Raw genomic sequence first — 25314 nt, 5'->3', positions numbered from 1 at the left:
TTGCTTGTTACATTTGCTGGAAAAGTGGGGAGATAAATAGTTGCCTTTAGGTGGCAAAAAAACAAAGTCAATGGTAACTTTTTAGAGAGTGTTAGACTAAGTCAGCCTTGCCCAGCCTGGTGCTCTCCAAATGTTGCTGGCCATACTGACTGGGGCTGAGGGGAATTTTAGTCTAAAACATTTTGTTTGGTGACTGCTGCCTATGTCATAATCTCAGAAATCCAAATCTGCCCACGGTGCCAAAAAAACTTGTGACAACCAGATAGTATATTTTCACAGCCTGGTTTAGTCCATAGGAGCCAACTCCTATGGGCTGAGGTCCCATTGCCCTCCATAAAATATTTGAGGGGGCTGCGCCCCTAAGTTGATGGGCATTGCCATTCAAATGGGGTGTGTGTGCTGCATCTTGTGATCAATTATACCTGGGCCCCCCAATATTTTATTCAAGTTGGCACCACTGTATAGAGAGGAATAGGATTCTCTAACATTATACCCTCAAACCTGAGTTTTAACCAAGCTTAGCAAGTGTCACAACAGTGTACTTAAACCAGGAAGAGAAGGGTGGGATGCTGTTTTCTTTAATCACAAAATAAACTTTCTGTATTCAAACTAAATAAGCCACCAGTGTTTAGGCTAAACATATTTGATAGAATTATTACAAAAGTAACCAAAAGAGAGAGCAATGTTTGGATATTACATTCAGGGCTATTTTGTTGAGAAAGAAAAAAGTGATGACTTTAGATAAGAATCATGTGGATGTCCCAGCACAATCCTGTGCTGGAATGTTAAGACCATCACATTTTTCTTTCCTCTGTTCTCAAATATATTCAGTAATTATTTTAACCTGAACGTTGTATGGCCTTAAATGTAAAAAGCAAGCACACAGAACAGCTCTACTCAGTGCTATTCGGGTGGTATAATAAATAGGCATGATACTTGAAAATATCAACTAACTTCAAGCTGAGGTCAGGAGGAAGCTCCTTGGCAAATAAAAATATATTGCATCATTACATGCTACATTGTGATGAAAGATTAATGGCAAATCCAGTCCAGGAGGGATTGTTGTTTGAGGAGTGACACCAGACAATTCTTAAAAATACTCAATTAGGAGATTAAAATGACTCATCCCATTTTGATTCATACCATAGATTCAGGTTCTTTAGTCTGAACAGGTAGAACACAACACACTGCCATTCAGCTATCACTTTAGCTGATTTAAAACTGGTGTTTACTTATTCTTTCAAATTTTCAATCCATTACCTAAACTGATGGACAAATGTATTATAAGAACACAACAAAGGCAAATAGTCTACCTTCATACTTTCTTTTACTGTTCAGAGTAATCTTTGTCTAATCTTGCGAATGCAAGATGCAATTAGAATTAAAGGAAAATAAATCAGATGTTAAAGCCATTACCAGCAAGGTTTCCTCAATGACTTGTCACAGGAGCCTTTCTTAAACCTTGACGTGACCTCAAAAAAGATGCTTGGTCTTGATGACAGCACCGTTTCCTTAACACGAGAAGCCTTCACAGTGATCCTAAGGACACGACTATCACCAACAAGTACTACCATCAAAAGATAAGTCTTACCATTACTTGTTGCAGGGGTGGGAGCATGTAATTTTCCAGATGTTGATGAACAACAATTCCCACCAGCTCCTACTCTTGGTCATGCTGGCTGAAACTGATGAGCTGCTATGTAACATCTGAAGGCCCACAAGTTTCCCATCCCTGGACTATTGAATGGCCATGTTCAGCTAGTCATATCTCAGCTCATTCAGATAAGATGTACAACAACCTCTTGACCCTGTGTGCTGCCCACTGATCATCAATGAGTACTAGGCATGATGGCTATGCTTTGCCTCCACAGCTGGAGGCGGTTTGCTTCTGAATGCCAGTTTCTGGAAACCACAAGAGGGGAGAGTGCTCTTGTGCACTGGTTGGCCACTGTGAGAACAGGATGCTGGACAAGATGGACCACTGACCTAATCCAGCAGGCTCTTATGTTCTTAGGGAGTCTTAGATGTACCTACTTCAGGGTTGTTGTGAGGATAAAACTGGGGAAGGGGCGAACTGTGTTCGTCACTTTGAGCTCCTTGAAAGAAAAAAAGGGGGGTATGTTTTACATAGGACTAAGTAAAATTTCTTCATTGAGGCTTTAGAATATCCATTTAACTTTTAGATATAAGATTTCAAAGGAACCAAGATGCGGTGCACAATGTCTGAGTTTTAAAGGAGCCAGAACTCTTGCAATATCTATTACAACTGAAACCAATACCCTAAATGAATATTTGTAACAATTGTATCTCCCAAGGCTGAAATATAAAGCAGCAAATAATTTTGCTTTTTTGGCAGATGGCTAAAATACCTCTAGCTCTGAATCTTTGAACTGGAATTCTAGTTTATTCCATGTATCAAAGTCAGTCCACCAAGCACAATAATTAAATGCCTCCAGAATAAAGGAAACTTGCCAGAATTTGCAAGTTCAATTGAAAAATAAGCATCAACTTGCATAGTCAAGATGCAAGATGCAAAAGAAGTTGAACTTTATACCTCAAGTTATAGATGAAAGCAGATGCTAATATTTTTGTTTGTGCTGTCTCCATAGGAACTGAAAGTAACAAAAGATGAAGATTTCCAAAGAACAGTTATCAGGTTTGATTTAGTACCTCCAGTTGACACGTACTAATACTTCCCTTGAGTCACAAATATTGAAATAACGTGAAGAGAAGCAACAAAGACCCATCTTGAAGCCTCCCAGTTATCCCTAATCCGAAATATTACTTCCCTCTTGGGCTGGTCCCAATCTTATAGATAAAAGTTGGATCATAGCAGTTAATGCCATCTTAAACATAGATACATACTTATGTCCAGGGGATCTGGACTGAGGGATCTAGTCTTCAATAATACTGGTCTCATGGGGAGAATCCCATTCACCTCCCAGTCTCAGGAAAGTGGCTATGCCTGATCTATGTGTATGCAGCTGTTAAGGCACACCTCTGCATTATTTAGGATGAATGCATTGTTGGGGCCAGTATCATATACCCCCCCAAAAACATGAAAATAGGGACATTTCTCACTCGCCTCCCAAACTGTCTCTCCTTGACCCCTCATTTTTTGTCCCTCAACCAGAGCATTTCTACCACCACTACTCCAAAGGGCCCTGGCACCAACCCCCTTCATGATCCTGAAAACCCCTGAACCCTAATTTTATTATATTCATTGGTAGATTTGCCAAAAGAAAAACACAAACCAATAAATAAATTTTAGAAAGGGGCAAGTTTTTTTCTGGGGGTACGCAGGGGTATGCATACCCCTAAATATTTTGTGAATCTAAGTTTTGCCTCATATTTCAATATGAGTAGGGAAATGAGAGCACCCCTAAACATTTTTTTAAGAAAAGAAAGCAGTGTGTGTGTGTGTGTGTGTGTGTGTGTGTGTGTGTAAAGTCTCTTCCTTTCTTCATGCCCAGGGTGTCCCTGCCCTCTGCCTGCTTCTCAGAGCCGGTGTGTCACAGCCACTACTGCTCCCATCACTCAGAACAAGCACCAGCTCATTCTCCACCCCAAGCTCAGTGGGAAAAAAAGGCACATTTTGGGATCGGATCAGAAGCTGGGATGGCTTTCATACTTCCAGGACTTTCCCTGGAAAATAGGGGCACTTGGAGGGTTTGAGTAACATGGCACCAAGAAAAGTTGCCATGTTATTGGCAACCAACTATATGTACCTCCATGCAAATGTGTACAAAAGAGGATGGGGGGGGGAGAGAATACGAATCTTAGGTGCCTCCTGTCACAGTTTTTCTGCTATAAGACCCAGTTCACACCTTACTGCAAAAAAGAAGCTTCAAATAAATATGAACTAGTTAATACTATGGGTACAAGATCTGACTTTTGCATTATTCTATGATTCTATGTCTTACAGCAACCCAACTGGCATGCCACCATCTACTTTATTTTCCTCATTCTCCCTCAAGTGGGATGAGAATTGAGCTGCAAATACAGTTTGGCAGAAAAGAACTCTGCTCATCCCAATAGTAAACTGGACCAATGGAAGACATATTCCCTACACACACAAACCCAAAGCCCAAGCAAAAGGACTACAATTAGCTGTTGTGGTTTTCAAAAAAAAGCTAGTAAATTTTAAGTCTTACAATTGTCAATTACTTAAAGAAAACACTGGATATACCTTGAAGCTTTTTTGGGAGGAGGGGGAAATCCAGCGTGGAGATTTTCTGAGGTTCCCACCTCTATGGTTTGCTATACCAGCTTGCCAGTTCACCTTAAATTTGAAAGTTAACATAATAGCGACTATACCTCCAAGCCTGATTTGCTGAAGAAATAACAGTTTAGTTGTTTGACCAATCTCACAGAAAGAACATATGCTTTTCTATTAATATTTTATTGCTTATAAAACATCAAAGCTGGCTGTCTTCCTACTTTGTCAGCAAGCAACAATTTCCCCCTTTTAAGCTAATTCAAACCACAGGGAGCCAATTAAAAAAAGTGAAGCTTAACACAACTATTTCCTTCTAGTAATCTCTCTAAATTTAGGGTTTATCAGGCCTTATGGGGTCTTCTTTCCAGAGCAATTGGCATTTATTCATTTAACTACTATGTGTATAGCTAAGGGAATGAAACAAGTTCAAACGTTACCACTTGACTTCAAATTGAGAAAGACAGAATTTATTTAAGACACACTTGAGATTTCTTCTGAAAAGTTTTTCTTTTAATACAAGGAAATATGTTACAACATTCCTTCTTCCTTTGTCAAAAAGGGGCTAAATTAGTATTTTGGCGGTCACCAAAGGCTTTTTCCAGTAATATTAAATTTCGCCATGTTACAGGATATGGACACTAAAAGGCTACTGAAGGCTAATGTTTCTGTTATTTTAAAAGAATCCTTAGTTGTTGTTTTTTAAGGCAATTATGTGCTTCAATGAGGTAATACAAAAACAACATTTCCCCATTGTTTTGTTTTCGTTTTTCAGTGAAAAAAAAGTTGGGAAGGGGGAAACAGAAGCATATACAGTCGTACCTTGGAAGTTGAACAGAATACGTTCCGGAAGTCCGTTTGACTTCCAAAACATTTGAAAACCAAAGCATGGCTTCTGATTGGCTGCAGGAAGCTCCTGCAGCCAATCGGAAGCCCCGCCGGATGTTTGGCTTCCAAAAATAGTTCGCAAACCAGAACAGTCACTTCAGGGTTTGCAATGTTCAGGAGCCAAAACGTTCGGGAACTAAGCTGTTGGCCTTCCAAGGTACGAATGTATTAAATTCTTAGTAAATCTGGTGAAGTTTCAACTTCTGTTTTTTATTTATCTGATGTTTTTAAAACAAAAAGCACTTTTATCTGTCCTGACCACGCAAAATGAACTCAGTAATCTCAGCAAAAGAATGCAAACACCAGCAATGCACAAGATGAACTGCAAGTCCTGTGTTAAAGCTATCCAAAGCTTCAAAATGTACATGCAATTGCATACTGAAAAACTGCATGCAATTGCAAAATGCATAGAATTATTATTATTATTATTATTATTATTATTATTATTATTATTATTATTATTTTGCATTATGTGAGGAATGTAGATCTGCCTCTTTGCCGAGACACTTTCATCTCTGCTTTAAATTTAATTTAGTAGTTTGTGCAGAGAAAGGAGATACAATTGAATACACAATAGCAAAGCGCTTTTTGGCCTGAGGGCAGAAGCTTCCATACCCCTGGGCTAAAGGTTAAAAGATTCTGATAAACCTTCCTAAAATAAGCCAATCACAATCAGAGAACAAAGTACTGTGTTGCATGAACACAAATGTTTATTTGAGCAGCTAACAACCCTTTTTATATAATTCTTTTCCATTTTGTTTGCATTACATTTTCGACTCAGAAATAAAGCAGAATGGAAAATAAAGAAACCCTACAAACATGTGTATATATATATATAAAACTTGGCAAAGAGGAAAGTGGGACATCCAACAATTTAAAAATTGTTCTCTATGGTAGAATTGACTAGATGTCAAAATAAACTGTTTTTAAAAACACCTTCATGTGGTAGCAATTTTATCCAGCAAAAATCCTTACTTGAAGCAAAGAATTCCAAACAACAGAGCTGCATAACAAATTTCCAAATCACCCATGATGTGTAACAGGTGAAAACACATGAGCTGTGTTATTTAGATTTGTTTAAGGGAACCTATAAAATGCTTAGCCTCCAATAATTTGTTCAATATCAGATCTAGTTGGTTATCTTTAGAATAACAATTGGCAGCTAACTGTAATACAGTGGACGCTCAGGTTGTCAATGTGATCCGTGCGGGAGGCACATTCACAACCCACAGCACCACGTCTGTGCATATGTGGGTTGCGATTCGGTGTTTCTGCGCATGCGTGACCGCCAAAACCCGGAAGTAACCCGTTCCGGTACTTCCAGGTTTCAGCACATCCGTAACCTGAAAAAACGCAACCTGAAGTGTCTGTAACCCGAGGTTTGACTGTAATGAAACTCTCAGGGCTGCATTGTGCATTACAAAATTTGTTCGTAGAAGGCTGTTTAATGAAGAGAACAATGCTATTGTTGGTATTTCACAGATTGATGCTCACAGCTTCCCTCCCCATGTCCACAACAAAAACAAACAAGCCATCAGCATATGTAGTAATCAGATTATCACATCATTTACAGACTACTCAGACAATATTTTTTTCAGAGGTGCCTTCTGCCTAGGAATTCTGTAAACATGTGAGGAGAGTCAGAATCTACAACACGTGGAAGCTTTCATCAGTGACAGCTATTTTTAGCCACGTATATACAAATCCAAATTGCTGCTAAGAAGGGTAAACAACATAGTAAATTCATGGCTATTTTTAGAAAAAGGTATTTAGCACTGCACTTTGACATATGTATCATCTGACATATATTTAGTACCTTTCACTAGCAATAATCCATTCGCCAAACCCGTGTGCTGGCATTGATATCAGCATGTGACACCAGAGTGATTTAAGGATTCATGCCTCCTACCAAAAAACATTATCATCTATAAATGACAGGCAAGCACCCAATACAACTGGTACATAAAACTCCAAATATATTAATGTACTCTAGATTGCAGTAAGTATCTGTGAACAAGCCCCTTTAAAAACTCTTTCCTTATTTAATATTTATACTGGACAGCTCAGTTGGTTAGAACGTGGTGCCAGTAACACCAAGGTCGCAGGTTCGATTCCCATGTGGGACAGCTGCACATTCCTGCATTGCAAAGAACTAGATGATCCTCAGGGTCAATTCCAGCACTACAATTCTTTGATTCTTACAATAAGTACAAAGGGATCTGCTTAGCAGGTGAGAGAGTGGATTTTCATACAGCTATTTAAAATAAAAAATCGTATTACGTTTGAGGCCAAAAATAAAGCAAATCAGGCAACTTCTCTCAATACTTAACCACCAAAAGCACTTCAGTCTAGCACAGGGAGGGATTTTAACTGAGCTCAAGATAAGGAAGGAAGGGTTAACTTTCATGGAAAACTCACGCAAATAGGCTTGTGTCTGAATACATCCCCAACTTCTGAGCACAATTAGCGGCTGTGGAATACTGCCTGTGCCAGACTGCTGGAAAGGCGAAATGGATATCCAGGGGGAGGGAAGAGGGGAAGGAGTATCCTGGAAAAAGGCATGGATGACTGAAACTTTCTACAGGAGACCTCTCCACAATGCAACATTTTGTTATAGATCCCAAATGTGCTTATATATTACACACTATGATTTATGGTGTATGTTGTTTGGGATTTCTAAGAAATATTTCAGAACACTGAATATTTCAGTCCCACCATCCACCCAACAGAGATGATATAATACACACACATTTTGTGTGTGTGTGTGTGTGTGTGTGTGTGTTATAAAGTCACACACACCTTAAAACTCACAGGCCATTCAAATTTTACAGGCATGATTAAAAGGAGTATTAGATCACAGCTGACTGGAATGCTGAACTCCAGCTGGACACCAGCCAACCGGGACTCATGGTAACCATTGTGTTTTTAAAGATCCATTTTAAAAGAGTCATTAATATTCTCCTCAGGACTTCAAATGCATGGCAAGTAATCCAACTTGGCAACAAACCTATGGAAGATGGTGTTACTTTCTACTTTCAGCCAACTCACTTTCTTGAGCAGATTTGAAGGGTTAAGGCCCAACACTTGCTTTCATGCATCAGGGCATAACCAGCAAGACTTCATGATGTAAACCCAGGTAAATATTTGTTTTGTATTCTATTTATAAATACTTTAATTACAAATTGGTTTAATGTAGGGTGCACCAAACACTATATAATTTTGATATTCCTTCAACTGTAGCACATTCAAAGACAGCTGAACCCCAAAACACCTGCCACAAGGTTTTCACATTCAACTTGTTTCTCACAGTCTTTTTTACTTTCACAAATACTCTAAGCGGTGTTGGAAACTGAGATATGAAAGCTAGGAGCTAAATGGCACCTTAAGCATAGGTTATGGGCGCAACAATGGAATGTCTAGGCCCACTTTTTTATAATAAGGATACAAAGCAGAAAATAAATGAACTGCAGCTAAAATCTTATATTCATTTTTCACATGGTCTAGTCCTCATCTGAAGACTGCAAAAAAACCCAAAGCCATGCTTCCCCTGCCCGCCCCACTAATATTCTTAAAAGAGGGTCTTTTCTCCAGTCTTCAGAGAGTGGCTGGAAGTGGGGAGGCAGAAAAAGATCCTCCTTTTCTTCCACTCTGCCGTTTTAATCTGAAACCTTAGGTGCAGTACTGTATCCAGAGCTCAGAAATGGCTCTCGCTAATGAAATTCCTTGTTGCAAAACGCGCCTAGAACAATGGGAGTTTCGAACACTGGCTTTAAGATAGCAGCCCAAATGCCTCTTCTTAAGCAATGTATATGGATTAGATTGAAAAATGACCTCTTTACAATTACCGTATAGTGGGAGTAATTTCTACAAGCAGACCAAAGGAGGGGTAACAGCACCAAAGCCAATACTTTTCGGATTTGAAAAAAATAACAACTTGCAAAGCTTATGACTGCCTCATGAGTTGTTCTTCAGTGTAGTTTGTAAATTTATCCAGAGAAGGAACCCTCTCTCCCTGCCCAGTTCCCTCCCAGCTGATCATTTACCTGCCCTGGAAGTAATAGCAACAATAGTAATACATTTCTGGAGGCCTCTCTCCCTGATATCTGGACTCTGGAAATGTTATGACAGTGTTCCAAGAGTGAGAGGCCATTATGCACTTACTTCAACAAAACTAAGTTTTACATCAGCTCTAGAAGATGCTTGGGCAGTGTTTCCCAAACTTGGGTCTCCAGCTGTTTCTGAACCACAACTCCCATCATCCCTAGCCAGCAGGACCAGTGGTCATGGATGATGGGAACTGTAGTCCAAAGACAACTGGAGACCCAAGTTTGAACTCTGAGCTTCAACTCTGGACAACCTGGAGGGAAAGAGACGCTCAAATTTAGAGAATAGTTGTTAAATATGTCTGTCTCTCTGCCGGCACCATTCATATTTAAAACTTGACAGATTCTGGCCCATGTTATTTAACATCTTCTGCATTGAACGGGAAGAATAATTCAAGGTGTTCATTGTCATCTATATGCAGGTGACGTGTAGCACTTTTAAACTTTTCAACCTAATACAAAGGAAGCTGTTGAGGTTCTGAACTGAAACCTGGAGAAATTAATGAGCTGGATGAGCACTAAGAAACTGAAGATGAATCCACACAAGACACACATGCTCCTGATCAGGAGGGAGATGGCTTTGGAACAAGAATTCTGCCTGGTTTGAATGAGAATGCACACACATAAACACATCTTGAAAAATCAGGTTTGCAGTTTGAAAGTGTTCCTAGACTCAGTTTTCTATCTGGATGACCTGGTGGCAAAAGTGGCCAGTTCCAAGAGAGTCAGACCTGGCTACAATTAAGAAGAAAGAGAGCCTGAGTTAAATCAAGATCAGATTAGTGCAATGTGCTCTAAATGGGGCAACTTTAGAAAAACCTTTAGAAGACACACTTGATCCAGAATGCAGCAGCAAGCTCATCTATAGGACCATGTTACACCTGCAACCTCTGTGCCCACTGCCATTTCTTCCAGACACAACTTTGGCAATTACCTTCAGATAGCTGAATGATTACCCATACCACCCTGTTTGTTCCCTAATATCTGGAGAGGTCCTTTTGTGCCATGTAGTTGTTTTAATGGCTGCATCCATATTGTGGGACATTTTGCTCCATAAAGTGTGGATGTCCCCTCTCAGGCTGTCTTTTGGCAGTAGGGAAAGACATTATTATTTTGATACGCGTTTACTCAAGTATCTGCTATAAATAATCATGGTTTATCAATGCCTTTTATTATATTTTATGATATTGTTGATTCTGAATTACAGTAAGCCACTCTAGTGGGATAGAATTTCTATGGGAGTATCACAAGAGGACTCTGGTGCACCAAGGAGATCAAAATGGAATATATAAGCCATACCTGAGCTACAACAGCGTGTTATGATCAAAAGTGGAGGAGGGGTTCTCCCCCTCCCAGAGTGACTTAGAAACTTTTTTTGTATTCAGAGGATGGCGTGGAGGGTTGTAGTAATATTACTCATGACAAAGGATCCTGCTGAGCAGGGAAGATTAGCTACTCCGGTGGTCCAGAGTGTCCCATTACAACCCACTCAGGGGGGGAAATGGAAATATGTTAGATGCTGTGTGACAACTTAATCTACTACTCCTTACAGTGTACAGACATCTGGCTCAGCCTGTATAGACATAATTTGACAGAAGCAATAGAGAAGGCAGAAGTTATCATCAAACACACACATTTACTATCCTCTGCATTGTCATTTGAATTATTATTAGTTTAAAATGTGACCTCTTAAGTTTTTATCTACACAAGAATTTTATTCTCCATTTGCAGCAATCTCTTTGTGTTATAAATTATCATGAACCAAGCCTTTTTATTTGGATACACACACAAAGGAAGATAAAAAAAGGAATACAGAGTCTGGATAAATTTGTCTCCTACAGCTGTCCAGGAAGAGATGCTAAAAATGATGGTTTATCCAGATGCCCTACAAAATCTAGGGGAAGCAGTCTTCAAAATAATGTGAAAAACTTATCTGGCTCACCAGGAGAATACAAATGCCTTGTTAGGTTACTACATCCCACAAACTAGCCAGCTGTGAAGGAAACAGCCTGGTGACAAACCATACCAGGAAAGCAGGTCAGGATTTCCTGCTGTAATAGAGCCTGCTACTCAAAGAGAAGCTAAAAAGAGGGTCAAGCTGCAAAAAGGTTTTCTTGTAAAAGCTATGTCATAAATTGATAATAAGTAGCAGCCTAGAACTGGATTTCTATTCCACAGCATTTTCGATTTTGTGCCAACCTTATACTACCCAAATTACCTTGGTAATCAAATTTTCCATAACCTTTGCACTACAGGGGCAAACATACAGCTTTAGCTTCTGAGGGGCAAGTAATTCCTTCCTAAACCCAAGGTTTTTGTATGCAGCCCACAAGCTTCCGTTGAAATGCTGATAAACTCATGGACATTTTTAAAAAGGCTCCAGTCCCCACAGATTTGAATATATGAAGGTCAAGTTTCTAATATGAGGATTAATGGCAACCAGGATGCTTGTGGCATATTTATACAGAAGTTATTTCAGATTGCTCCAATTCTCATTCATACGCAAAGTCACCAACAATTTTAAAAAGGAAAATATCACTGAACAGAAGCACTGGAACTACATTAGGAATAATCTGGGCTAACAATCTGCATAACAATCTACTCTTGCAGTTCTAACACACGTCTTAGCATAATAGTTGTTCACTAGAGAGTGGGTTTCAAGGCTGTGATTAAGAAACACACAAATAAATTGTTTAATGTATTTGTATCTCTCAATAATGTTTCCATATATTCCTCATGTGCACACACAAACACAAAACAAAACAAAACAAAACACCATTGCTTTGGTGAAAGAAAGTAGACCAGAACATTATAGGTAATTTTTGTTGACCAAAAGGGCTTGGTGGGAGAGAAGATTAACAAACTATCTGCCAATTTTTAGTAAAGTAATCACAAGACTTTATTTTCTTTCATTCACTTCTGTTTATTGTTTATTTACATGTGTATGCAGTGGCAGCTGGTAGCATTTTGACATGGTAGAGCTTCAATGCTTAACCTTGCTATGTTTAAACTTCAGGAAAGTGTGCCAATACACATGTGCTAAGTGCTACTGTCTTCTCCTCGCTAAATAATAATAATAATAATAATAATAATAATAATAATAATAATAATAATTCACCCTAATGTCCCAAAGCGAGTTACAACATTAAAAGACAATTGGAGCTATACTTCTATGCACAGCTAGGTGGGAAGAAGCTGGCTGAGGCTGATGGGACACTGAAACAAACCAAGAAGTTCATTAAATCCTACAACCTGTAGCAGAACACAAGATAAGCAAACCAACGCTGTGGAAAATACTGGCTGCTTTCAGGCTAATCCTTAGCAACTAGTGAATTTACAATATTCAGCAGGCAAGGGAACTAATTGGATATTGATGAGTTTCTGTGCTGAAATATTAAATATCAACACATGTCATTGAAGCAACTTGCATTGCAAGAGAATGAAGCTTCACTGCTCATTTTTCTAGAGTACAAAAAATAGCTTTTAAAGACTCTTCCCTCATCATAACAGCATCCTCTTCTATTTCTGAAGCACTGTCCGGAGTTCTAAGCTATAACTTCACATGAAGGACAAAGTCCACAGGGCAATAAAAATCTGAAACACAATTAATTCCTTGTTTGACTATCTTCAGAAAAGAAAAAGTGATAGCAGCACAGAACCCCAAACAGATGACTGACATTACCAGATAACAATTAGTTAGGTTAATGGGTAACACTTTGTCAGGCTCCTACAAATGTCAATACAGCACATCAATAGCTATAAAACACCCAAGGGAATGGTTAATATCACTCTAAGGCAAACTGCCTTATTGAGGAAAAAGATGGACTGGCTGATCAAGTCATTACTACCAGTCATGGTTAGCAGTAGTAATGCTTCTGAACACTGGTTATGGAAACCACAGAAGGAGAGAGTGTTCCTTTACTCAGATCCTGCTTGTGGGTTTCCCATAGGCTTCTGGTTGGCCACTGTGAGAACAGGATGCAGGACTAGTTGGGCCATTAGCCTGACCCAGCAGGCTCTTCTTACGTTCTAATTATCTTACCATCCCCCCAAATTAGAAAGCAAAACAACAAACTCCAGATTAATGTGGAAAATGCACAGCTTAGGCCTTACTTTGCTTTGGCTATTTATTGTGTTCAGTTTTACAAAACATGGATCTGAAGTGAATGTTGAAGTATCACTACTTGATGTATCATCAAGTGACTTTATTACTGTTCAGGCTGCAATCCTGTAGCCACTATAGAAGTCAATAGGACTTACTTCCAAGTCAATACATACAAGATTACACAGTCAGTTTAATTTTGCTGTGCAAGTGGACTTACACAGTTGTACCTTGGTTGACGAACACCTTGTGACTTGAACATTTTGGCTCCCGAATGCCGCAAACCCAGAAGTGAGTGTTCCGGTTTGCGAACATTCTTTGGAACCCGAACATCCGACACAGCTTCCGCAGTTTCCTTCAGCCAATCGGAAGCCGCGCCTTGGTTTCCGAACGTTTTAGAAGTTGAATGGACTTCTGTAATGGATTCCATTTGACTTCCGAGGTACCACTGTACTTACCAAACATTGGCTATCACACATAAAAACTTACCAAGTCACCAAATACCACACACACACACACACACACCATAAAGTAACACACACCATACAGGAACCTAACATGTCCCTAGCCACCCAAACATTGTTTGAATCATCTCTCTCACTTTCCCTCACCACAAACTAACTTTTCAGAAATGAAACATTTTTACATAATCATGCTTAAAATAAGCAGGGAAGGAGAGAAACACTACATTTGAGAAGATAGTTTCACCAAAAAAGGATTGATATTATATTTCCTACAATATGTATTCTGAGAAAATGAAAGAACAAGTTTTCTTAAGAGAAAAACAATACCAACCTTCATTCCTGGATAAGGTTTCTTTACCCTCTGGTGTTTTATCTGGCATCTCAGCCGAGACCAATTCAGTGAAACCTGAGGGACATAAAGAAAGAAAACTGTTCTCATACCAAAGCCAGCAGGGGAAAACTTTTCTATAAGTTCAGGATACTGTTACAAGCTAATTCACACACATCCTATAAAACACTTCATCAAAAGGGCAAACAAAGCTAACAAATTAATATATGTGAGCACAAAGAATTCGCTGACCCTATCATGTGTCGTTGAGCTTGAGTAATGTACCAACAGTTTGCGGAAACATTTCCTTTAAAGCAGGAATAGGGAACCTGAGGCCTCCAGACATTGTCTGACTACAACTCCCATCATCCCTGACCAGTCCCAGCACCAGCTGTTGGCCACATTGGGCACCCACCCAGGGCCTGACCACTTGCCCTGCTGGCTGGGAATGGTGGGAGTTGGAGTCCCAAGAACAACAGGAGCTCCACAGATTAGTCATCCTCGTTTAAGGAATACACAGGCCCATATAATTGAAAAAGGGTTTTTTTTGGGGGGGGGTGAGTTAACTTAAAAATTCAACAGAGAAGTCCTACTATTGAACACTAGCCAGTGAATCAAAGATGAATGAAAATATCTGGCAACCCCTTAGGGCAGGCATAGGCAAACTCCAGCCCTCCAGATGTTTGGGACTACAATTCCCACCATCCCTGACCACTGGTCCTGTTGGTTAGGGATGATGGGAATTGTAGTCCCAAACATCAGGAGGACTGGAGTTTGCCTATGCCTGCTTTAGGGCCTTCAAGTCAAAACAGTAAAAGCATTTTTGAAAAATAAAGCACACACCTCTCCATTCTCTGTCCAGCTAAGTAAGTCCCACCAAGTTCAATAGGAATTGTTCTTGTTTGCACAGCATCAACCTCAAGACATCCAGAGGAATGCCAAGCAGAATAATTTAATCCCAGCCATTTCTCACTTTATCAGATATCAGGGTGATGTACAAAATAAGGCCAAAAATAGTAATAAGACCATAGATACAACCATAAAACAGAAGCAAATGTCAGTGCATATCCCTCAGGATCAATTTAACATAATTCTCTCTGGCCACACCACTTAACATTTTGGCAACCACGTTCTGCATTAGCTGAAGCTTCTGGATCTATATCAGGATCTGCTGCCCCTGTGGATCCTGTGCCTGTGGTGGTTACCTCACCTTGTCTCATGTGTGGGCCAGCCCTGCTTCTGGGTCATCTTCAAGGGTGGTCCCACTTACAATGCATTGCAACAACCCAATTCAGAACATGGACTGCCATGGCCAGTCTATCCCTGTCTGGGAACCACCTGAAGCTGGTAAAAGGCACTCTGAGCCACCAAGGCCACCTGGTCCTCAAGCAGCATGGCTGGAGCACCTCCAAGTTATGCACCTCCTCTCTCAGAGACAGTGAAACCTGAGACAAAAGAACCACCTGCTCACTGAGTCTCAAACTTAATGGGATTCAACTTCAGCTCTCTGGTCCTCATACCGCCCATACAACTGGAACCCAAACACAGTCAATTTAAGGGGGGAGCAGGGTGCAACACTATTAAAAATTACCTTTCTCTCTGTTCCACTGATAAGATTCCTTCTATAAGTAGACTGTCACCAGTAAGAGTTTTGCCTCTGGTACAAGGACATAATTGGTGTCTTCAAGCTAATAACGAAACCTCACCCCAGCCCCAACCAACCAGAAATACTTCATAAATTCAATTACTTAAAATGGATTAATATTTGTTTCATCAACCAAACCGCAGAGGAAGGTTTCTATTTCCACACATTTCTGGGAATAAGCCCTACAGAACAAAATGAGACACATAGCATTGTACGGTAAGTGATCATTTTGGATTTTTAGCTGTAGAATGGGAAAAGCCGAATGAGTATGTTGGGTTTGTGTTTTTTTAACTTAAGTGGCCTATTAAGTATCATGAAACCTTAGAACATCATCTTCACCCTTGCCAACTTCCATGACTAATTTTAGAGAGATGTGAAAACAATGTCAAGTAGCAATTTGCTCAAACTTCAATTAATCTTTCTTTGCTAACAGTACACTACTTGGCCATGAAAGCATCATGTTACAAGAAGCACTCAGTCACAACAGAACTGAAGTGATTTATTAAAACCCTTCCCTGCTTGTATGCTACCACAAGAATGAGCTGTGCTAGTTAATATCGTATTGGCTAGACACACTTTGGGGCTGCATTGTTGCATTAGTTTTGCTGGTTATAATGCTAGCACTTCTGTCCTGATTTCTAATGTTCCTTTTGCACTGCAGGTTGTGTAATGGAACTGTGGCTTTTTGAATGATATACTGCTTTGCTGTGCTAAATTTTAAAGGGCAGAAAATATAAATATTAAAACAATAACAGTGGAATGTGAATTGCTTATTTCCCCCAACTATTGTGGTTCTTAAGCCTAAGGTCCCAAAAGTCTATGGGGGGGGGGGACACATGCAAGAGAATGAACTTGAAGATGAATGAGAAATCATTAGAAGTTCAACGCTGATACAGACTTACAGTGGTGCCTCGCAAGACGAAAAGAATCCGTTCCGCGAGTCTCTTCGTCTTGCGGTTTTTTCGTCTTGCGAAGCAAGCCCATTAACGGCTTAGCGGATTAGCGCTATTAGCGGCTTAGCGGCTTAAGCGGATCAGCTGTTAATCGGCTTAGCGGATCAGCTGATAAGCGGCTTAGCGATCAGCTGTTAAGTGGCTTAGCGGCTTAGGGATCAGCTGATAAGCGGCTTAGCGGCTTGGGAAAAAGGGGGGGGAAGGAAAAAAACCCCGCAGGAACTCGCAAGACATTTTCGTCTTGCAAAGCAAGCCCATAGGAAATTCGTTTTGCGAAGCACCTCCAAAACGGAAAACCCTTTCGTCTAGCGGGTTTTCCGTCTTGCGAGGCATTCGTCTTGCGGGGCACCACTGTAATTTGCATTTTGTTCACCCAACAATTATGGAAATGGCTTCTACAGGGCCAGCACACCTACGAGGCGGAGTGAAGCAGACGTCTTAGGCAGTGATTTTTTCTAGAAAAATAGGTGCCGTTATTCACCATGAAGTTGTTACAGTAAGTGCCACACTGTATAACAACAGCAAAAAGAGGTGCCTGTACTGCATACCATTGAGTACCCCCTGGAAAAAACCTGACACACCAGTCTTAGGTGGCAGAATTCCCTGAGATGGCACCACTGCAAGCACCCTGCCTGCCCCACCACAGCTAGAGTAGCAATGCAGGCATCAGCACTGATTTACGCTGAATTTTTGCGAGATCTTGCCAAAATTTCATGAGACCGTGCCGAAATCTGCCATTAGTGCTACTGCACAACTTAGGGAAGAGAGGCTTTGGTGAAGGCGGCGTGGCACAGGAGCGCCACCATGTCAGGGCAGCACCTCTCATTTCACCTCAAGTGGCAAAATGAGATGCACCGCCCCTGGACTTCTAGGTGTAGTTCAAAGATCACTCAACTAATTCAGTGAACTTTGTTAAACCAAACTACTTCATTCCAAGCACTTCACAGAAATATCAAAACTGTGTTTTCATGATTACATATGCTAAGGCATCATATTCTTAACAACTCTTAACTCGATTTGACTGGTTAAGAAAAGAATCCTCCATTATCATGAACACACAAATAATTAGTAGGGACCATGATTAGCATATAATGATGGAGACACTGGTATTTTATACTGAAAGTACTTTGTTATATAGTTCATTATATTCTCAGTCTAAATGGGATCTGCCCTGTCTAAAAATACATCTCTAATATCCCTATATTTTCTTCAGACTAAACTACCAAATACAATAGCTATTATGTGTAACACAGGATATGCTTCCCCCTGCCCCCTGCCCCCCGTTTACTGATAATTGAGAATGGATGCATATACAAAAACGAACAAATATCCAAATCAAATCTGAGTTCATCACGTCACATGCTGATTTGTAGAGCGGTTATCGACAAGCTGCCTATGAAGTCACATAGCCTTTGTCACTAGAGGGAGTCCTGATCACACAGCATGTTCGGTAAGGCAAAACAAAAGGAATGAAAGGATGAGAAAACTACCGGAAAAAAGATTGCAGGCACCTTTGAATGTTTCTACAGATTTCATTGTAAGAAATGTTTAAACAAAACATGCTTGTTGAACACACAGAGAGAGACACACACTCCCATCAACCAGCATGGCTAAAAGTCAGGCGGAATGGGAGTTCTTGCCCAGGCACACCTGCAGGGCCACAGGTGAGTCACACCTGCTGTAAAGGCTGCAGAGACAGGGCAAAACAAACCATTACGTAGCAGACAAGTACAATACAGTAGTCTTTTGGTAGCTTTTTCTTTTTTTCTAAGCAGATAATGGATTCTACAAAATATAGCGGGAAAAGTTCTAAACTCTTTTCCCTGGGGGTCACTTCTGATCGATAGGAGGGAAAGATATTCCACAACAGATAATGGGTGCAATGAATAAAACAGTTTCCAATGTAAGTGCATGAAAAATAATTATGTGGGCAGTCCAAATGCATAAGATTTGAATGTTTAGCCAGCCTGACCCATTCCAGTGGCTGTTTCAATTTAAGGTCTCACATTAAATGCAATGGAGCTTACTGAGAGATGCTGCTACACGGAAAAACACTCACTCTGAAGACAATTTAAGACCTGCAGCACACAAACAACTGAACTTTACACAAGGGCAAAATTTTACAACTATAATTTGTATTGGCAAGGAGAGAACGAGGAAATGGGGTAATGTTTGGCTTGGCATTCCTTATGGTTATGCATGAGCAAAAGTCTATTTAAACCTTGCGAGCAAATCATTGTAACATTGCAATGTGGCAATGCTGCTGACTCATTAATTCTACCTAACAACCTAAGGCAGTTAACACTTTTGTTATCCCAATGAAGTCAGCATAAATAGCCTTTTAATAATCTTCCAAGGTTACTTAATGTGCTACCAAACAATGTATACTCAGTACAACCTATTTTATTTGAACCAAAGCAGAAAGTTTAATTTCAGTTTGCCGAACTTATAGCTTTCAGTCCAGGAGCAGATCTGCAGGTAGAAATATGAAATGCACCTTGGAAGATTATGCTGTGAACAACCCAGACATTGAAACCAGTAAGTTACTTAGGCCCTCCAGATGTTTTTAGACCCCAATTTCCATCATTGACCCAACCACTGACCATGCTGACTAGAGCAGATGGGAATTGGAGTCCAAAAACATTTGGAGGCCCAAAACACCCCTCACCCTGCACGATACAGCCTCATATTGTTAAATAATAAAGTGGAGGTAAAGCTCAATGGTTCAGTCTGATCTCACCACAATTCCCAGCTCTGCCTGTGTCAGTCAGAAGGTATTTCAAGAAACAATGCCCTCAGCTATTCTCTGCAGTATAATTGCACAGATACTGATAAAATGAAAGCAAATCAAACAAGGCCTGACAGACACAGACTTTTGTTACTGGTGCACATCCACATTATACAAAGAATAGAATGAGTCATGCCTATTGGGCAAAAAGAGTTTAGGGGATAGATGCCAGAAAGGTCACAGTGCCCTACACCAGCATATTCAAAATAGTATGAAGACTGCTGTGCACCTTCACTGGCTGGCACATGTCAGCTTTCGAACCAAATCGTTACTAGAAACAGTCCTCTTAGAGGAGAAACACTACAGGTTTCTGGTTAAAAAAAGGACTGAAGAACACATACAAACAGCCAGCTACTCAGAAATGCCAGTTTATTTGCATATACACAAATTCACTTAAACATAAGCATGAGTGCACCTTCGTGAGTACACTGCATGAGTACACTGTCTGGCAGCCAACCACCTGCCCAACCTTTCTTTACCAGATCTGAACATATTATTAAATGGCAAAGCAGGCAGCATTTTAAGTGGCCAATTTAGAACCAGCTTGTTTTTTCTAAACATTTTAAAGAAAAATAGTGACCCAAAAATTGAAGTTGGACATGTGCACAGCAAGAGTAAACTGCTCAAAAAAAATTTAGGCTGGTATCAACACGGCCAGTTCGAAGCCAGCTCATCAGTACTAAGTACATTTGTCACCCACAGACTGTTAGGAAAGGCAATCAGGCACTTTCATGAATCATTTGAAATGGACTGTTGCATTTATGTCTATTAGCCAGTCTTCCTTTAGCGGTAAATTCTAAAGCCCCACATGCTGCAAATTCTGTAAACCCTTCCTCACTACCAAAAAATGATGCGTTTTTAAAGGACCTATATTGTACTTAGGCCTTTGCCAGCACATGGGCGCTCCGAGATCTTTTTCTTCTCAAGTGCTATACAAAAACACAGGGCAAATGTAGTCTAGTAAAAGTTCTTTGACTGTAATACTTCTAACCATGTCTAACTGAACAAAGCTACGTATAACGCAGCAATGGGCTATGAACACATTATGTAATGCAATACTGTATTAATAAACAATCCATGTACTCCTGCCAGCGCACTTCAGGGTAGGTCCCCTTTAAAGATGATGACTCATGTGTACAGCTAAAACTAGGTCATCAGGAACAGCAGTCTTGAGCCAAGGAACCAGTTGGGTGAGGGGAACACCACACACACACACACACACACACTATAACCCAAGAGGTGGGAACACATTATGTTGCCAGGAAACACAAATAAGGAAAGGCCTCACTTCATTCAGAATTTCTCACAGACTAGTGAATAGCAAAAGAACCCAGTATACTTTCTAGCAACATGCACAATATGAATATAATGTAATTGTCCATTTCCTGGTGTCTTATCTATATTATGATGGTGATGACGTTTTTACTTGTGCAGACATTTTATAACTTTGCAGGTCTAGAGAGGGGAAAAAATTTCTGTTGGCTCCGCAAGACTTTGCCAGAGCCCAGGCTTCCATCCATACCAACATGCTTTAGAGGGAAGATAGCAAAATAGACTGTTGTAATGTACAGAGTTCAGTCTCCATTGCAACTGTGGCTTGCGGATGCCTTTCTGCTGAATCTGCAGATTGCTAAGAGCCACAGTGATGAACTATAATGTGGAAGGTAGCCATTCAGCCAAAAGCTGTCATTTTCCCAAGCTTATCCTATGTAGAAGTCTTTAATCATCTGCTAAGATAAAAGCAAGATCCATTTCCTAAACTTGGCAAGCAAAAAAATGTGAACGTGCTCATTTCAAACCCATTAAATGCAACAATTATAATATTTCAGATTTTCATTTTTTAAAGGCAAAATAAACAAAGTATTTTGCACTCTTTGTGGTACAAGTGAGCTTGGGGGCATATTTTTATAGGTACAACTTGCATATGGAGAATCTGCATATGCTTTTCAAAGTTCCCAGTGCAAGGTCATGATGTTGTATTGAAGTTCACATCAAGTTTGATGAAATTCACTAAATAATTCAGAGGGGGCCAATTAGAACATGCAAAGCATGAGACTCTTAATCTCAGAGTCATGGGTTCAAGCCCCACACTGGGCAAAAGATTCCTGCATTGCAGGGGATTGGACTAGATGACCCTGATGGTCCCTTCCAACTCTACAATTTGATGATTCTATAATCCTCCTAAGATGTATAAGAAAATATGGCCCATGTCATTAGGTGGCACAATGCAGGCAGAGGCAGAGCTAGCTGCTCCAGCACCCGGAGCGGGCCGCAGGGGCGGGGCTAGCCGCCTGCGGGGGTGTGCCGCCACCGGGCATCCCGGGGGTTGCACTGGCGGTGGTGTGTGTCCCGGGGGCGCCTCCTGCGGCAATGTCACCCGCCTCAGGGATGGCACTCAGGACAGACCGCCCCAATCGCCCCCACCTTTCTCCGCTACTGAGCACAGGTATGAGCATATATCCTGGCCATGGGATTTCTCATTTTGCATGCAATTGTGAATGGTTGTTGTATTTACTATGTGCATGAACACCAGCTGATTCACAACAGCTGTCAGCTTAGAAATTTGTGGTCACAAATCTTCAAAGCCCAGTTAGGTACCACAGCTCTCTGCTGCAATCATGTCTCTAGAACACTTTGGTGTAGCTTTCCACACAAATGGTCAACAGATGTAATATGTCTCAGGAATAAAACCACTCTTGACTTTTGTACTCTACAGTACTTTCTGCTAAAGAGATTCCTAGTCAGATTAACAACCATCTCTTCTACAGGTCAGAAAATTCCATACAGACTCTTCAGAGGTGCAATAGAGGTGAATCATTTACCATGAGATACATGTTTAGAGGATTCTTACAGGTGTTATAGTGCCACAGTCTCCTTTGACCAGTGTTTAATAGCGGTTTTGGAAACAGACACTTAAAATAAGTAAAAAATGGAGTTTGCATTTTCTGTGGAAATTCCACCTTTGCTGGCGCAATCTTAAAAGCAAAACAAAGCCTAAACAAACAACAGCTTTGGCAATAGTGACATTCCTTTGATTAGGCTGAATGCTCAACTCCTTCAAAATAAAAACTACTAGAAAAATATTTATTTTTACAAAGGGTCAAAGGAAAAATATAATTTTTCCAGAGGGAAGCCAGATGTTTAGTTTCTCCTCCTCCAAAAGCGATACTTTTGCTGATAAATAGCATTTAGTCACTGTTTTTAAAAAGGTTCATGTTTCATTTCCTCTACTTTAAAGATCCACATCACAACATTTAAGCCAAGTATTCCATGCATGTTGAAATCGTTCCATGTACTTTTGTAGGAGAAACAGAGACAAGAAGCATTTTCGTAGTACAAGTATAGATGTTAAGGCATTCAGATATAAAATGCTGCTGCTCAAGAAGTCATTATTAATTTCAGTAGCTAGTAGTACTACCTGGTTGGTACTTGTTTACCTCAGCAGCCCAGTATATGCTTTGGTATACTTGTACAGGTTCTAGGTTACCCCACTCATCTCAGTAGAGGTAGCAGCTCTGCTTATTCTATTCTAATGAACAACAAAGACCTTGGAAGTGAGGGGGACTTTGTGGGTGCATATCCAAGACCCTGCAAAGGGTTTGGTAGAGATGTCAATAATTGCCTGTGATTTGGAGTTGTGCATACCCTGTTTTTGTGAAAAAGTGTCCCAGAAAATGCAGTAGAAAAACATTAAGAGAGCTAGAGGATAAACATGAAACTGCTGGGTCTTGTGGGTACTGAAACATGATTGATCTTAAAGGGGAAACGGAAGAGAAATTTTCTGCAGAAAAAAAAGAACACTTCCTTGGTTCTCCTAAGTCTGTATTTCAATTTGTAACACACATGCTTTTCAATGGGGAATGCAATGCAAATTTACATCACTTTCAATACATCCATATATCACAGTGAAGCTTAGCCTATATGGTTTTTCTATGAGCTTCAAGAACAGAACAGTATATGATTTTAAAGTCAATCAGTTCTTGTTTAAGCACTTGTGGATCCAATCACCAATTTGAGGATTAAAAAATGTACACTCAGGTCATATCCACACCAGAGATTTAAAGCACATGACTTCCCCCAAAGAAGCATGGGAACTGTTGTTAAGGATGCTGGGAATTGTATCTCTCTGAGGGGTAAACTACAGTTCCCAGGATTCTTTGGGGGAAGCCATGTGCTTTAAATCTCTGGTGTGGCTATGACCTCACACTCAGAATATGAATGCACAAGAAATATTCAGATCTGCATGGCAATTCAAACCACTCCATGGATATTTGTGGATATCCAAAGATGCAGGAAGGCAGCATTATGGAAATGAAAGATGTTTCACATTTTATATATATTAAAAGATTAATCCTGTCCTACAGAAATTTGCTTTTAAAAAGCTTCATACATTTAATTGAACTCAAATGCAAAAAGTACTTCTTAAGGCACACAAAATGCTGCTACTACTAACAGACAGCAGGCAGTTACTGAATCAAACTACGAAAAACAGTTTACACTGTTTCTATACATACATAAAACTGCTATCTTCAAAGGGGGCAGGAAAACTTGTAAGATCCAAAATTTGAAGGAACTTCATTTTGAAAGCTATCTTGTGCACATGAACATAAACAGACAGTAGGCAAAAATAAAAATATACTTGATGAGATGAACACAATGGAATGTTAGATGCCCTTGTCTATCTAGATCTCAATTCTGTTGGTTTACCTGCAATGCTTGGCTGGTGCCATAAACAATATTTAGATATAACTTCATGCTTCCCAACAGACACCACTTTCCATTTGATTATTTTCAGTTAAGGAAGTGCAAGGAAGATTATAAAAATCAATGAAGAACTCATGCAAGTTTACACATAAGGCAAGCAAGTCAGGCTCAGTGGACATCAAGACAAATTTACAAATATCCCTTATGTTGTGGATTAGGCTGCAATCCTTACCCCACGTTCCAGTGAGTAAGTAGGATTTAAGTCTGAGCAGACATTGCTAGGACTCTGCATCAAAGGCTTTTGAAGAAGAAGAGAAGAGGAGTACAATTACTGCACACAACTACAACTCAAAAATGCAGACTATGCAACTGTAACTTCAGAAGATGCTTTCAGTGATACACATGATACAATATACAATTTTGTGACCAGCTTGAGGGAAATGGGGATGGGGTTAAGTAATTAATTTATGTCTGTAGCCATATCTGTAACTGTTATAACAAAGCAAACATATGCCTCCATTTCACCTTTGCTGTGTGGGTGGGGGATATTGAAGACAGTTTCACCAGCATACAGGATACTTAACACAAAACAACAGATGTGCAATAATCACAAATGTCCATTCATTTCCTTTATGTCAGCAAATACAAGCAGTCGCTAATTAAGAATCTCTATCTATTGGATACAAAAGGAAGTTTACACATTTCCCTGGTCATTTTGAAATAGAAAATGTAGACAATAGAAAATGTCACAGGAAGAGAGCAATCTGCTTCCCTGCAACTACCATGTCTTAGCAAAGTTATCTTTTTCCTTAAAACTGTTTTACACTGACTCAAGAAAGAACAACTACAATAAAACGCTAACTGCAAAAATGTAAGATTAGAACAGTTAGGAGCTGTACAATTATGTCTTGCCTTCCTAGAACTATGTGGGGTTCCCAGAAGGTCTCCCACACAGACAATGGCAGGATTCCAGATCTGCTTAGCTTCAAGAAGGTGACTGCATTGCATGTTCTCAGACCATGGCAATAGATTTCAGCTCAGGGGTTGGAATTCTAAGCTCCTGAAAAGAGCAGGTGGCTGTTGGATGCTGTGGACCATAGTTGGAGGCCTCCTGAGAGAGGCT

The 25314-nt window shown here is 40.1% G+C and overlaps 1 protein-coding gene across 11 annotated transcripts in view; it reads right to left on the bottom strand.

Annotated features, from left to right (window-relative positions):
- PLEKHG1 (pleckstrin homology and RhoGEF domain containing G1) overlaps positions 1-25314 on the bottom strand; it is a 133604-nt gene that overhangs the window by 57390 nt on the left and 50900 nt on the right. For 9 of the 11 annotated variants that reach the window (XR_014546718.1, XR_014546721.1, XR_014546722.1 and 6 more), the window contains exon 2: positions 14105-14179. The exons of 1 other annotated variant lie outside the window; for it this stretch is intronic. Coding sequence is in view for 5 of the 10 variants with exons in the window: in XM_083607931.1 (XP_083464057.1) it covers positions 14105-14179 (75 nt within the window). In the remaining 5 variants the exon portion in view is untranslated. Of the gene's footprint in view, positions 1-14100; positions 14180-25314 lie in introns of all 11 variants that reach the window. One more of the 11 variants, XR_014546720.1, reaches the window with a different exon arrangement.

Source organism: Podarcis filfolensis (genome assembly GCF_964270895.1).
Source record: "Podarcis filfolensis genome assembly, chromosome: 3".
Classification (NCBI taxonomy): Eukaryota; Metazoa; Chordata; class Lepidosauria; order Squamata; family Lacertidae; genus Podarcis; species Podarcis filfolensis.
The sequence above is the reverse complement of the archived record's forward strand: the minus strand, read 5'-3'. Positions and strand labels throughout refer to the sequence as shown.